The sequence below is a fragment of the Anabrus simplex genome, chromosome 10, assembly GCF_040414725.1.
Source record: "Anabrus simplex isolate iqAnaSimp1 chromosome 10, ASM4041472v1, whole genome shotgun sequence".
NCBI lineage: Eukaryota > Metazoa > Arthropoda > Insecta > Orthoptera > Tettigoniidae > Anabrus > Anabrus simplex.
In genome coordinates, this window is record NC_090274.1 from 109,299,486 (window position 1) to 109,314,991 (window position 15,506).

The following is a 15,506-nucleotide window of genomic DNA, read 5'->3' on the forward strand; positions in this document are numbered from 1 at the left end:
TTATTTCGCGCTCTAAGTCAGTTATTATTTTGCATGATAAGTGAGAACTAGTCGTTAATTGCTTTTAACGAAAAGTGACAATCGTGATTACAGAATGTTTAAGTGTTCGGAGTGTGATCGGCAGTATGAACATACCCGAAGTTTACACAGACATATTAAAAAGTGTCATCTTTCTGAAGTGAGAAAATTAGTCCATAAGAAGATAAACTCTAAGGGAGAGGGACAACATCTGTGCAATTTGTGTAACAAACGGTTTGCTGACTTGTCAGGTCTTCGAAAACATCAACGAAGGATCCATCAGTTACTGCTTCCCTCGGTAATGATTAAGAATTTGAATTGTTGTATTTGCGATTTTACGGCACCTACAGATAAAGGCATGGTTCAGCATCTCAAAGAGATCCATGACATTCACCTAGCCTCCGAAGAGAAACACTTTACTTCCTTCACAGATTTCAGGTCCTGGAAAGAATCTATTGAAAATCAAACGAATTCTTCCTTCATAAGGCGCACTGCTGTGAAAACACGTGCAGATGGAACAAAAGTGTACACTTACTACTGCCATCGTTCCGGTACATACGTGTCAAAATCTACGGGCAAAAGATATGTTAAAACCCAAGGAAGTTGCAAGGTAAATGGATTTTGCCCAGCAAGCATGAAAATGACACTTTCGCAAGACGGAGCATGTCAGGTTTCTTTTATAACTACACATGTAGGTCATAAGGGTGATCTGGGGCATCTGCGACTTAAACAGCAAGAACGCGAAGTGATAGCTTCTAAAATTGCAGCTCATATTCCTATGGATACAATTTTGGACGAAGTTCGAAATTCTATTGTAGATGAGTTAGACAGGAGACATCTTATCACTAAGAAAGACCTGCATAATATCGAACAAAGTTTCAATTTGAACAGTGATGTGATGCGACATCAAGATGATGGTATTAGTGTTAGTGCATGGGTAAAGGAAATGGAAGAAAGCGGCAACATGTGTGTATTATTGTATAAACAACGAGGAGAGGAGTACCCCGGGCTCAAGAAAGAAGACTTCGCATTGGTGATAATGAACGATGCACAACGTAGTATGCTTGAAAAGTATGGAAGCGACTGTGTGTGCATGGATGGCACTCATGGACTTAATAGTTATGGTTATGAACTTTTTACTCTCTTAGTACTGGACGACTTAAGGCAAGGATTTCCCTGCTCCTTTTTAATTTCGAACAGGTCTGACCAAGGTGTGTTATGTATTTTCTTACAACATATCCGTAATGAAATGAACAAAATATCTCCCAATGTGTTTATGTCCGACATGGCAGATGCTTTTTATAATGCTTGGTGTGCTGTTATGGACATACCTAAGAAGAGATTATTTTGTACCTGGCATGTTGACAGAGCCTGGAGGAAGAACCTTTCAAAAGTGACAAAGAAGGAAAAACAAGTTGAAGTATACAAGTTGTTAAGAACAATAATGGAAGAAAGAGAATCGGCTTCATTTGATGTTATGTTAGATGCTGGTTTGAAAATGTTGTGTGAAGATCCTGACACGTCAGAATTTGGCAACTATTTTCGAGACTTCTATGTCCCAAGCAAAGAGATGTGGGCCTACTGCTACAGAGTGCACTGTGGTTTAAATACCAATATGCATATAGAAGCAATGCACAAGACAATTAAGTATATATATCTGCACGGCAAGAGCGTAAAACGCCTTGATAAATCGATACACGCCTTAATGACTTTTGTCAGGGACAAAGTTATTGATCGACTGGTCATCATCCATAAAGGCAAAATAACTTCTAAGATCACAGACCTTCGGCAAAGACACAAAGCAAGTACCACAATGTCTGAAGAACTTGTCATGGAAAACGATATTGGCTCATGGGACGTGATCTCTTCTTCCTCGTCTACAAAGGAAATGTACAGGGTGCGGAAGATAGTGGAAACATGTGACTGCAAGATTGTGTGCAACAAATGCAATGCATGTATACACAAATACATATGCAGCTGTCCGGATTCCGCCGTCAAATGGAATATGTGTAAACATATTCATTTGATTTGCCGCGTGCAGAACAAACAACGAGAGCAGGTCAAGGAAGATGATGTGACGGATAATCTAGTGATGGACACAAATGACGCACATGAAAATGAGGCTCGCATACTTACGGAGACATTGAGACAGCCTGAAAGTTCTGCTGTGTCTGTATCTCTGCAAATTAAGAAACAGCAACTGTTGCAGACACTAACAAAAATCATAAACGATACAGAGACAGACGAGGAAGTTAAGGCTATAGAAAAGCAAATGGCACCAATAAATGCCATAGTAGCTGCTATTCGACAGAAGAAGAATGGAGAACAGCACAGAATAAGCACCAGTGCTGAGCCATCTAACAAAAACATACCCCGCCAAAGACTGTTTCAAATAAAAAAGTCTAAGAAAAAATCAGGAAAGAGCATATCGAGACCTACCACCCAAGAAGCACAAAACATTGCGGCAAATTTGGTTCTCCATGCTACTGCTGAAAATGATGAAGATATCCAGAATTAATGTTAAATATTTAAGGACAGAAACTATTACATTATCTTAGTGATATTATCGTATCCTGTCTCCGGCGTTAACTCCAATTTAATTTATGTGCGACGAACTATTTCTGGGGAACTTGATGGTTTTGTGATCGTGAGTGACAATCAAAATTAACCCAATTTTATAATTGATAGTGCTTAGTGATAGTGTTAATGTTAGTGTGTTATTAATTTTAGCAGAAAGTTATGGGGGCGAGGATCATTCCTTCATAAGACGCACAGCTGTGAAAAAACGTGCAGATCGAACAAAATTATAGTTACCACTGCCATCTTTCCGGTACTTAGGCTACGTACTAAACTCTACTGGCAAATGACATATCAAAGCCCAAGGAAGCTGTAAGCATGTCCGTTTTAAAATGGTGAGTGCAATTATTCAAAATTAATTAAATTTAAAAGAGCATGGTTACGGCACTGGCTGTAGAAATTAGCATTTCACATGATATTGCTTCTTACTTGTATGTATGTCTATCCCTCAGTTCCGTTTCCTGATACGAGGTCGGGGATGAGGTGATATGAAATTTATGCATGTTTTACGCCCGCATGCCCTTCCTGACGCCTACCTCAGTTGAGGAGCTAATGAAGATGAAATTTTAATTTCGTGTGGCTATTTCTAGCCGAGTGCAGCCCTTGAAAAGCAGACCCTCCGATGAGGGTGGGCGCCATCTGCCATGTGTAGGTAACTGCGTGTTATTGTGGTGAAGGATAGTGTTATGTGTGGTGTGTGAGTTGCAGGGATGTTGGGAACAGCACAAATATCCAGCCCCCGGGCCACTGGAATTAACCAATGAAGGTTAAAATCCCACACCCAGCCGGGAATGGAACCCGGGACCCTTCAGCCGACGAGTCGGACATGAAGATGAAATGCACGAAGGTGAATAAAGTTGGGTAAGGAGGTGGAAGGAATCGGCTGTGGCCTATGAATAGGAACTGTCCCGGCATTTGCCTGAAAGTAAAAATGGCAAACCATAGAAAACCATACTCAGGACATACCATTACTCAGCCACTCCGTTCGGTATCGCTTATTACTTGTAGTATTTATTTTTAAATCTGAATGCAAAATAGACGTAACATGTTTAAAATATGGAAGATAATTTCGTTTGGCTAAAATTCTTTACCGTACTTATTGTCATTAATTAATTATCACCTAATTTTGGGTTTTCATGATCCTTTTCCTTGTGCATTTACGTTTAAATATCTGTCAGCCACTAAATCAGCTGATTATCTCTCGCAAGAAGGAGCAAATGGAACATCTCTGTCTTGTGGAAAGATAGGATTTCTTCGCGCGGGAAGAGGAGGCGGGAGTTAGGGCATGCGCTCTCTCTGTTTGGTGCAAGGACTGGACTACCACTAGACGCTCGTGAGAATAAGTGTGTTTGACCAGCACGATAACGTGATAAAAGTTTCCTAGTGAAATAATCTCTTACAATGACGAATACAACGCTTATGAGTATTTAAATCAGAAAAGCGTAGCTGTGACTTTATTTACATTTATTGTCCAGATTAATATTTTTACAGGTACCGGTAGCGAACCTAGTAGGTTACTGGGTGATACAATTAAACTTTTCGTTTGTTACGTGATTGCTTGCAAATAGAGGCATGTGGAGACGCTTATTATACTTACGGGCAGTATTATTATCCGGCGGCCATTTCCCTGACATACCGATATACGAGTACATTTTTATAAAATTGGACAAAGTTAACGCTATGTATTTTCATCTTGTACGGTACGGTATCTGTATTTTGGAATAATAATAATAATCGCTAGATACTGAGATGCCTTATCGCGAAGAAATAATTTTCCAATTTCTCCTTCACCTGGAGACGGCGGCTCAGAAATATCTGATTCTGGTAGATTACGGTACAGCGTTGAGCAATCGTGGCGATTTTGTTTATAAGGCAAAGGCGGTTAAAGATGCGGTCGGCCTAGGGATTCGAACACGTATTCTCTGTCCTCAGGATTATCAATGATCATAAATCCACCATAAGACTCACTCGGCTTCGGTTATAGTAAGCTTGGGATCTAAAATATAAATATAATGATGTCACTTGCAATATTGATAACCTAAAATACAATCCCATTCAACGGAAATTTTTCAAGCAAATTCATCGTAGTACCTACCTACCTACTTCAAAGGATTTTTGTTGCAAAAAACAGGGCAGACATGTGAGAACTTCTATTCCTCATCCTATATTATAAAATATTAGTTACCAGTAGGTACTTATGTTACATTTTACGGTACGGGACACCTTTATGTTACAAGATATTAGAATCATTAGAATCATATTGTGTATTGTTTAAATATGGCTGATGATGACCCCGAGTAGGGTTGATACCTTTATGGGTAAAAAATAACTAATTCTTCAATTAATTTTTTCTCTGTAGAATTTACTTTCCTAATAAATCTAATGAAAAAGAGCATTTATATCCAGTAAGTTACCGTACTTCAAAAGATAAGGGGTTCCTTAGGTGAGAAGTGCCCGGCTCACCAGGAGAATATGGCTTTATTTCACCATCAGGAAGGCGAAAAATTCTGGAAAGGTTCATTCAGCATACACCAAAAATGACTGCCAGAATAATTCCTGGGGTCAAAGGCAGCCAAGCTAACTCTTTGTTAATTATATATTTGTTTCATACTGTTCTTACTGCTTAGAAACATGTTTTAGGGTCAAATATTGTGTATTGTTTAAATATGGCTGATGATGACCCCGAGTAGGGTTGATACTAGTCCCATGTAATGTAAATACACGCAGTGTAAATATAACTATGTATTGAATAGGTGAAAAACTTTTATGTTTATAATTTATATGTAATTGAATCATTGGTGACACTTCCGTAAGCATTGGTAATCATTAGTAAAGATCCAAAAGTGAAGTTTTACAATACCTGAAGCACCAGAGAGGAGAGATCCTTCCTCTACGCTTGCTATAATCCCACCGTCCTTCCCCAAAAACTATTCTTATATAGGAAAATTGAAAGCAAGACAGCATGAAAGAAGAAATTGCCACCATCGTCATTAATCCTATTGGCCAGCTCTAATCAGCTGTGAAGACGACATGGCATCATTCCCAGAATTCCTAACTCGCTACTTCCGTCACCAACCCGCGCAAAATAAAAACACTCGTGCGTCAAGAAAAAAATGTAATTTAGTAGCTGTAACCTATCTTTGTAAATCCAGGCCAAGCTCTGTCATAGGAACAGTGGCTCCCTTTGGGGGCCACACTCCCTTTGAAAGGCTCTTAACTATCGGCGTGGCGCATACTGCCCGCACGGCAAGAAAAATGTTAATTTAGTGGTTGTAACTCCTGTCGTCACGTTTTCTCAACAGTTGGTGACAGCATCACCCGCCGCCAAGCCTCTGTGTACAGAGTGTGAGGCGTGCCGTGCCCGGCCCGCTTACGGAAGTTTTACTATGCAGGCCAACACACCACAGACGGCTTCAAATTAAGTTACACGTGGTGGAAGTTATATCCCATAAGCACGCTGGACATATTGCAAGGAGTACATCACAGAGTGAGCGATGAGGATGATGTTTGTTGTTTAAAGGGGCCTACCAGCTAGATCATCGGCCCCTAAGGGCACGAGATGCAACAAAATGAAAATTAAAACTTCAAAATGTATCCACTGACTAGAATCTAAAATGAATGATGATGAAAAAAATGATAGTGAAACAAAAACAATCAGTGGATCCAGTTCGCATTGTCTTAATTACTGGGACGATACTCATTATCTAAAGGGGTACAAAATCCAGGTCACTGGCCCCTCAAGCAACGCAGGCCCACGGTTTTACTCGCATAGTGGTACTAATCACAGGCACCAGCCAAACCTGTAGTGTTCCTTGCATAATGGTACTGCTCCTACATAACATAGACCCATGGTTTTCCTTGCAAGGTGGTATTAATCGCAAGTAATGTCAACCCATGGTGTTCCGCACATAATGGTACTAATCACAAGTAGTCTCATGGTCCTAATGTCATCATCCCTTGGTCACCCCTTTTAGTCACCTCATACAACAGGCAGGGAATACCATGGGTGTATTCTTCATCTGCTTCCCCCACCCACACGGGGTACACAGAGAGAGCATTGAAGGGAAACGATGAATATGACTTGTATTTTTTTTTAAACGAAGAGTTACAAAGCCGTAGAATATTATTGTTTACGTAAAACCACACAAATAATAAACACTAAAAATCCGAGACTTTCTAGGGACGAGTGATTAAATCTGGGGAGATTCCAGGGACGGGGGCAAAAAGCGAAATTTGGGAAACAAGGACTTCAGGCCTAGTCTAGTGACAAGCATCTCGGGTTCGAGACGCATCGACGCCTCATTTTTTTCTTAAATCTGTTCAGATTAAATAAATACAAGTTGCGTCTAAACACTTCGGTGAATGATACCTTTACACAAAGAAGTTGCAAACACAATACCTTTACTCATCTTTAAAGTACTCTCAATTGGCCATAACACACTTTTGGCAGCATGTATACAGCCGATGGAAACTGGCAGCGCAGGCTCCTTTAGAATCGAACTGCTGATGTTGGACGTCTTTGGATGTCTGGTACGTCAGCACTGTTTGTGCCTTTCAGGATTCCTTTGAGGTGGGAAAACAAAAGGAAGTCTGCAGGTGACAGATCTGGGATATTCGGTGGGGGTTCGAGAACAGTTACACGCCATTTAAGGCAGGATTCCACTGAGGCAGCATTTGGGTGACATGGAGCAAGCGACAGTGATGTATGTTGCAGTCGACTTTCAATTGAGGAAACACGTCGCGACATGTAGCGTGCGGCTTTGTGGGATGAGACACGTTGTGATCTGTCAAACACACTCTGGTGCTGCATACCTAAAAAATATGCTTGTCGCACAGTGTCGCCTGGGATCCAACAGTGTGTGGATCAGTGCTAGAATTTGTGTGCGACAAGATTCAGTGGGCTATTGAAAACACTGTGAATTTAATTGAGGATTGCCACAATGCTCTGGAATTGTGGAATGTAACTTTGAGTGATTATAAAAACAATAGCATTAAGATGGGTACGTTGAAACGACTCTTAGAAAAATGTGACTGCAGTGTCCAGGAACTGAAGAAGAAAATTTAAAAAATGCATTCAGCTTTGCACTGCGAGCACAAAAGAATTCAAAAAATGAAAACTAGTGGTGCTTCTCCATTCAGAAGAAAAATATGGTTCAAGTATAATAAACTTACCTTTCCTCTTGACATCGATGCCGCAAGGAAATCTACTTTAACATCAGGTGACAATGAGGTAAATTGATTTTAAGCCACTGTTTTCCTTTAATAAACAAAATAAGTTAACTGCTTATGAACTTTTGTAAGTAAGAATGTGATTTATTCATTGCCTGGTTTTCTGGTTATTAGTACTGACAACAGTTTGCACTAGAAATAAATAAATTAGAGACAGCAATGAAAATAGAATTTAATGACATACTTCTACTATTACGTGCGTCTCACGAGAAGTCGCTGCAGCTTGTAGGTACGGCACGAGTAACAGAGCTACCAACAGTGCGTGTTCATCATGCAGTACTTACAGTAAATGTGTACCTAAAGCACAATTGCACTTCACAACAGCACTTTAGTTCACGAGAATCACCGCGGCGGAACAGATGTTTATTGTCAGGCCTTGAGTCTTGAGATTGGCGCACGCACAGCAGCCAAGCTTACCCTCCTCACCCCTCATCCTCGCGACTTCTCGTCAGACGACCACAGTACTATTACCAACAACATATTCTACGTATCAGTATCGTATGACATTTTCATCCCTATGGATTTCTTGTAAATACGTCAATTAACAGCATAACTACAAACGGTTCTTGTTTTTACATGCAACAATTAATCTACTTTTTATTTAAGAAATCCATTCGCTGCTACACTAATTACGCAAAGTCTTCCAACACTGTTTCATCACACTCTTTTTTTTCCTCACTATGTCTGCTTCTGGTCATAGTTGCCACGAGTTATCTTCATTCTCCTGGTATAAATTAATGAGACTTGTGAACTGTAAGGGGGTAAAGTAATCAGAATATGGTTAGGATATTCTACTTAAAACTAATACATTTTAATTTAAAAAATGATTATTATTAAATTCCTATGTTCAAGAAGCTTCTAAAACTCCTGTACCGTGGTACACGGCCTTCATCTGACAAAGTACTCCATAAATTCATCCCTAATGGCTTTCGTCGCTTGAGAATTCCAACGTAGTTTATTTCCAAGAGAGTCCATGCCTTTATCAGCTTGAATCACTCCGCACCTCTTGAGAATTCTGACGTGGTTTATTTCCCAGAGGGTCCGTGCCTTTATCAGCTTGAATCACTCTGCGCTATGCGTCGAGATAATTCGTGAGATCCTAGGTTCAGAAACTCGAAACAAGTACTCCAAGGAAGCCACCGGTAGCTAAAAATTGAAGGGTAAGCAACATTCTAACCTTTGGCGGTACTGCTTCACGAAAATTGGTATCAGACTTTACAATCATCGGTCCAACCTTCTCTAAGAAAAATTCAAAATCTTCCTGGGTCATCTGTGTAAAATTCTAGCCTCCACTGCCGGGACAGTTTTCTGCTACGACCATGCTGAATATCAGTGTACGGTCCTGCTGCAATAGTCTGCAAAGACATCCTCCTCAGTCAAAGTTGGGTGAAAAACTGTTGCCTTGATGGAATAACGTTAATAGTTGGTGACACGTCTTCACACGTGACACACACTACATCCGGCAACACATGTAGCATGCCACATCTTTCCTGCCCCACTGATAACAAGCCACATGCTACATGTCACCCTTTGCTGCAGGCAGTGGAATCGAACCTTTAGCGAAGAAGTTGTGCACATACAGTAGATCAGTGTGTGGGCAGGTGTTGTCGTGGACTAGTGATGGGATATTTCATTTATTTTACTGAATAAATTCTTTTGATTCCGTTCACGTTACTGAATCAATACAGTGATCCGACTCACAGCACATTAGAGTCACCATTCCTATTCCATCTTATGTACTGATAGCAGCAATGGCATTCAATGCTCGCTGCTGCCATCTGGTCTTCATTGTATGAACTACATTCCTATGCATTTTCCAGGTTTCAGTTTCAGGTTTCTCCTGCAGCCATCTGTTTGCATCAGGGTTTCATGGTACAAAGTCTTTCCCTCCTAATGACAACTCCACTAATTAAGTACATAGAATTAGATGAAAAAATATCTGCACACAATTGACTACATACAGAGCTATCGCCAAGGTGGCAGATTTCAAAGAACTTACAAATTTTATTGTGCTCGTGGTTTTCTGTTCAACATTCTTTTAGTTAGTTATTGTGTCAGTCATCTCACTTACTCACTGTCCACATACACCGGTGATCTCGTTATTCAATGATTGAAGTCTTGTGCAATGATGCGATGTACGAACTGAGAGAATACTGGGCGGTTCTTCCCAATATAAATAACAGATACTTTTGAGTGGTCACGAGCATGACTCATAATCATAGGGTAGCCTAGAGAGCTGGGTTGAATTCATTGTCGAATGTTAATCAGTATTATAAGTTATGAATTTCATTATGGTCCGTATTGACAATTGATCACTATCAATATACTTAAAATGTAAGGCGTTTTTTGCAATCTGCCAATAACTCCGCACTGGGCCAATTTTTATGAAATGTTATTTAGATGAAAGGCACTTACATGTATATATGGCAGAACTACAGTAACTCACATCAAGATTTTAAAATAGAATAAACTAGAGGACCCGTGTTGCTCCGCAGCATTCGTTATAAATAGATCAGATAACTTGTCTTGATGCCTTTGCTGGCGAGATGTAGTGTTTACTGTCTTCTGGTATGGGCTAGAATACATTTGTTACTTTCATTGACCTGCCTCAGTTTTTCTCCAGGTACTCCGGTTTTCCCTGTCATCTTTCTTTCATTCCAGCAACCGGCACAATTCCTATCCTCGCTGCTAGACGGGGGCTTCATTCATTCCATTCCTGACCCGATCGAATGACTAGAAACAGGCTGTGGATTTTCATTGATCTATTATAATTTTACCTTCCGCAGCCCTGCATTCAGCTGCACGCTGTACGACTGTCGTTTGTTTGCACACTTGCGTAGAATGTTGTCGAGAGGCAATCAGGGCTGCCAACCTCTGTACTTAGGAACTAATGAGTGGTACTGTTTGGTGGTGATTATTGTTTAGGATTCTTGCCATGGACAAGACCATTGGTCTGGACAGTTAGGATTCTTGCCGTGGACAAGACAATTGTTCTGGACAGTTAGGATTCTTGCTGTGGACAAGACCATTGGTCTGGACAGTTACGATTCTTGCCGTGGACAAGACCATTGGTCTGGACAGTTACGATTCTTGCTGTGGACAAGACCATTGGTCTGGACAGTTACGATTCTTGCCGTGGTCTGGACGGTTAGAAGCCGTGAAGCGGCGTTAGGCACCTAGTTTCGTGAGGAAACACGATTGGTCTGGACGGTTAGGATTCTTGCCGTGGACAAGACCAATGGTCTGGACAGTTAGGATTCTTGCTGTGGACAAGACCATTGGTCTGGACAGTTACGATTCTTGCCGTGGTCTGGACGGTTAGAAGCCACGAAGCGGCGTTAGGCACCTAGTTTCGTGAGGAAACACGATTGGTTTGGACGTAAGTATTCAATTAAATTACTGCTGTTGTGTATTTCACATTGTTTCCTTTACATGGTGTTTTTCCTTTGTGCTTTTATTCAGCCGGGGTTGGTAACACAATGTACCTATCAGCATTGATGGCAATGACGTCACATTCCGTTCATGTTCACCAATGAGAATGTGAGTGGTTACGCTAGCCATGGCCAATGGCGGCTACTGCTCTTATTAGGTTATAAACGTAAATGTACTTCTGGGGGCGGGATGGTGGGTTCCTAGACAATGCAATGAACACATCTGTCCTTTACAAGGTATTCCAAGTAAGGTTTGCATTATTTTAGCTTCCTTATAATGTTATAAACTCTGGGTTGCGGAAGAAAAAATTATACCGGCTTGGCAGACTGATATGTAATAGCAACTTCTGGTCCGGTGAGGAAAGCAATGGGAAACTACCTCACTCCTCATTTCCCTAGTGTGCCTCTTCAGTGACACCTAGGCTATCTATGACAGCTGTTGCGATTATTGGAGTGATCATTTAATGATTTGATTTTATGATTACTCAAAGTTGGCTGAACTCAGAGACCTGTCAGTGTCTCATGATTCACTGGCAGGTAATTCCGGAGAGAATAAAACAAAAATGAAGTGAATCGGTCCTGTAGAATGGACGGACGGATTTGCCAAAGTTGTTTTTAGTAAACTCTTTTAATATATAGAGTCTAATCCTATCCTGTCTAACCTGTACTTAACTAGAACATGAATTTAAAACAAAGTATGTTCAATTTGTATTTTATCCTAATGCTGTTATATGCAATGTGTGGGAAAAACACTTACTAACCAACCTCTCTGCTTATAAATTTTATGATAATTTGTGGTGTAGTTTACTCTCCAGCACGTCAACATTGGCGTAATACATAATTACATGCTTGAATCCATTGTTACGCATCCATTTGAGGTAGTAACAAAGTATTAGGGTTTGTGTTTGGGCAGCAAGGAAATTTTATATATAACAATTAGGATCGTGAGTCTTTTAATGTATACACATACAGGAACAATCCTGCAATGATCTACAAAGTTTGTGTAGGAATTCAGTACAAGCCAATGAATGCTGTCTTTCGGCTAATCCACACCAAACTTAATAAAAGTTTGTTAACAAACTTCTTCAACAATATGTCCACACGAGAAAAGCTGTTTGTGAGGTTACGATGCATAGGGTCAGGAAGAAGAAAATAGACCCAAAGTGCGGCAAAGAAAAAATTGGGAAGACGTTTAGAATGAAGTTTGGAGAGAACACTTGATGTGTATTAAGTGGGTGGACCAAAACCTAACATTGTTTCTTAGTTTTAACTGTATCAATACGGATCTACATGATAAAGTTCGTAAATTGAGAACATTTATGTCAGAACTTTTAATTTGTGATGCAGCAGGCTTTCTTGAGAATGCCCCCACATGACTTTCAATTACTGCTGACCGTAACTGGGCCAGTAATTGCAAGAAATTATACAGACTATTGGAAAGCGGGCTCCACTAATGACTGGGTATTTTTTTTTATAGGTATACCTATAAGATTCCTAGCGACTGGTGACTCGGGTATTTCACTTATATATTTGTGTAGAGTATCAATACAAAGAAGTTCAGTTATTGTGCCTGAGTTGTCTGAAGCTTTGTACAACAATCTCAAGGAATTGGTAAAGGTACGAAATAAAGAAAATCTTCATTCAATCTAGTTAGGATAGTATTACTTTGATGATATACAAGTGATTATGGAGGATTAGGTTATACAGCGAGGAGTGAAGCTGGAAATGAAACTACACTAGAACACAGCTAAAAGAATATCACACAGAATTAAAAGAACTGTATATTAGAACTTTTGCTTGCGATTTGACTGTGAATTTTTAGAGGAAATAACAAAAGCATCATATTCCGTGCTACAAATTTCCCTGCTCTAATTGCGTCCTTACGCATGTGGGAATCGAAATGTTAACAAAAACACAAAAGTTAGCGAAAAGGTTCATTCACAAAACTTAAAGATATTTTGTTTATCAACATGCTTAAAAAGTTTACGGACACGCTATTTTTATTATTAACAGTCAAAAGTGTTCATGAACATTGTTGGTTAACAAAGTTAATGAAAACATCTTGGTGTGGACGCACCTTAAGATGTTGATAAAATATAAATTGTTTCCAAAATCGAGGTGCAAACTGTTACGTATCTTAACTTTTCGCCAACATAACTACTTAATGATCAGTGTTAAAGTACAGAGTTTTATATAAACTTGACACAAAAAAGGATGTAACAATATAAACATTGAACAGTCAGGAATATATCTTGCGAAGAATAACAGTCTTCAAAAAGGTAAATTAATATAAAAATGCTTTTGATCAACTGACCTGTTACAAAAAAAATATCAAAAACACTCTTAATAAACATATATAACAAACTCTAACATTACAAAAAAATGTATAAAATGTGCCTTTCTAAGCCTTCCCCTTAATTCTGTTGATAGATGCTTCAGAACAAGCCAGCTCTTTCAGTAATACTCGGGACCTGACGTCTTCATTACTGGCACGGGACATCTTGTTCAACACTTCGTTCTTACTGTCTTTATAAACCCCGACTGGATCTTGTAACTCGATCTGAAAATAAACAGTTTTCATGAAGCGACTCAAACATGTAACTGAAGAATTTCATTTAGAATATTTTAATATCCTTTTATCTTTCCCAGGTATTACAGTCGAGTTGCTCACGGTCTGGCCCAGATGTTTCTCAGACAGCGTTGTTCATTATCAAGCGAGTAAATGCAAACTCGTAAAAGCATTTTGTGCATATGTAGTTCAGATTCTGTGGTAATGCGATGGAAATGCGATATGGAAATACTGTACGTGAAAATTATCTCTTAATATATTGAAAACTAAGAAAACCATACTACCAAAACGTTACAGTCAAAATTAGTCACACTCCAAGAATAGCATAACTGCAACAACAACAGAAAGAATTAGTTTAAATGTAATAATAAAATTACAACATTAATGCTGCCATAATTATAAGTTGGAATAAAATGTAAACCTTCTGAATACAGCTGAAAATGTTTATTGCGACATCGATTTTAACGAGTTTATTATCTTAACTATATTGGTTAAATATTTATAATTGGTCCGTTGTTGTTGTTGTTTCAGTCATCAGTCCATAGACTGGTTTGATGCAGCTTTCCATGTCAGCCTATCCTGTGCTAACCTTCTCAATTCTACATAACTGCTGCATCCTACATCTGTTCTATCTGTTCTTATCTGCTTGTCATATTTATACCTTGGTCTACCCCTACCGTTCTTAAGGCCTACACTTCCCTCAAAAACCAACTGAACAAGTCCTGGGTGTCTTAAGACGTGTCTTATCATTCTATCTCTTCTTCTCGCCAAATTTAGCCAAGAAGTTAATATAAAGAACCACCTAACCGATACTTTATTTTTTGCCTCAGGCAAAACTGAATATATATTAACACTTACAGAACATGTTTTGACCACTTAGTGGTCATCTTCAGCTGTATAAAGAAAAAACTAAGATGTGAAAACATTAGGATAATAAGCACAAGTGATACTCTTAGGTTATAATGAAAAAAATTGCTGTGTTGACTGTTTGGTAAAAGTTCTTTGGAGACTCCTTTGTTATAAAATGGCGGTCACCTGATCAGAACATCTTGCCTCTCGTTCCTATTTGGAAAAGATGTTTATTCTGTGCTGTCCAGATGGTCTGTCTTTGAGCGTGATCTAGTGTAGTAGCGATGTGACACAGTCTTGACAGTTCGTGCAATACTCTGGAGAGAAGGGAAGTAGAGTTCTTTTAAATCTAAGAATTTCATTTTTGTCCGTATTGAACTGAGAATGGAAGATAGGAAACTTAAAAGGGTCCACCTTTTCAATACAATAAATGTTATAGTTTATTTACAACATATATTTACACTTGGAACCAGTTTCGACGCTGTTTGGCGTCATCTTCAACCAAAATGTGGGAAATAGGCTAGCATGTAGACATTTATATTACACAAGGTGTTACATCAGTGTGAATAAATGAGGGAACATGAAGACACAAAGTACAATGTCAGTTTCAAAGTGGTCATGAAGGGTGAGTCAAAAGTGTATAAACATGAGATAACATAATCACTTAAACAATAAACATATAAACATATAAACTGTAACAAAACCATGCGGAAGTATGAGATGATTGGTATTGGAGATTCAAATTATTTCAGACACTCTTCCATTGAATGTTGCCTGCCGCGAGTGTAGTACAAAACATCGGTTATATTTCAGTAAACACAATCTTCTCAAAA

At 39.2% G+C, this 15,506-nt stretch overlaps 1 protein-coding gene across 1 annotated transcript in view; it reads right to left on the reverse strand.

Moving 5' to 3' along the window:
• Positions 1–13,656: 13,656 nt before the first annotated feature.
• The window catches only part of LOC136881832 (MORN repeat-containing protein 3-like), a 64,845-nt gene continuing 62,995 nt past the window's right edge, over positions 13,657–15,506 (reverse strand). The window contains exon 5 of the mRNA XM_067154267.2: positions 13,657–13,815. Within this exon, the coding sequence (XP_067010368.2) occupies positions 13,657–13,815 (159 nt within the window). The remainder of the gene's footprint in view (positions 13,816–15,506) is intronic.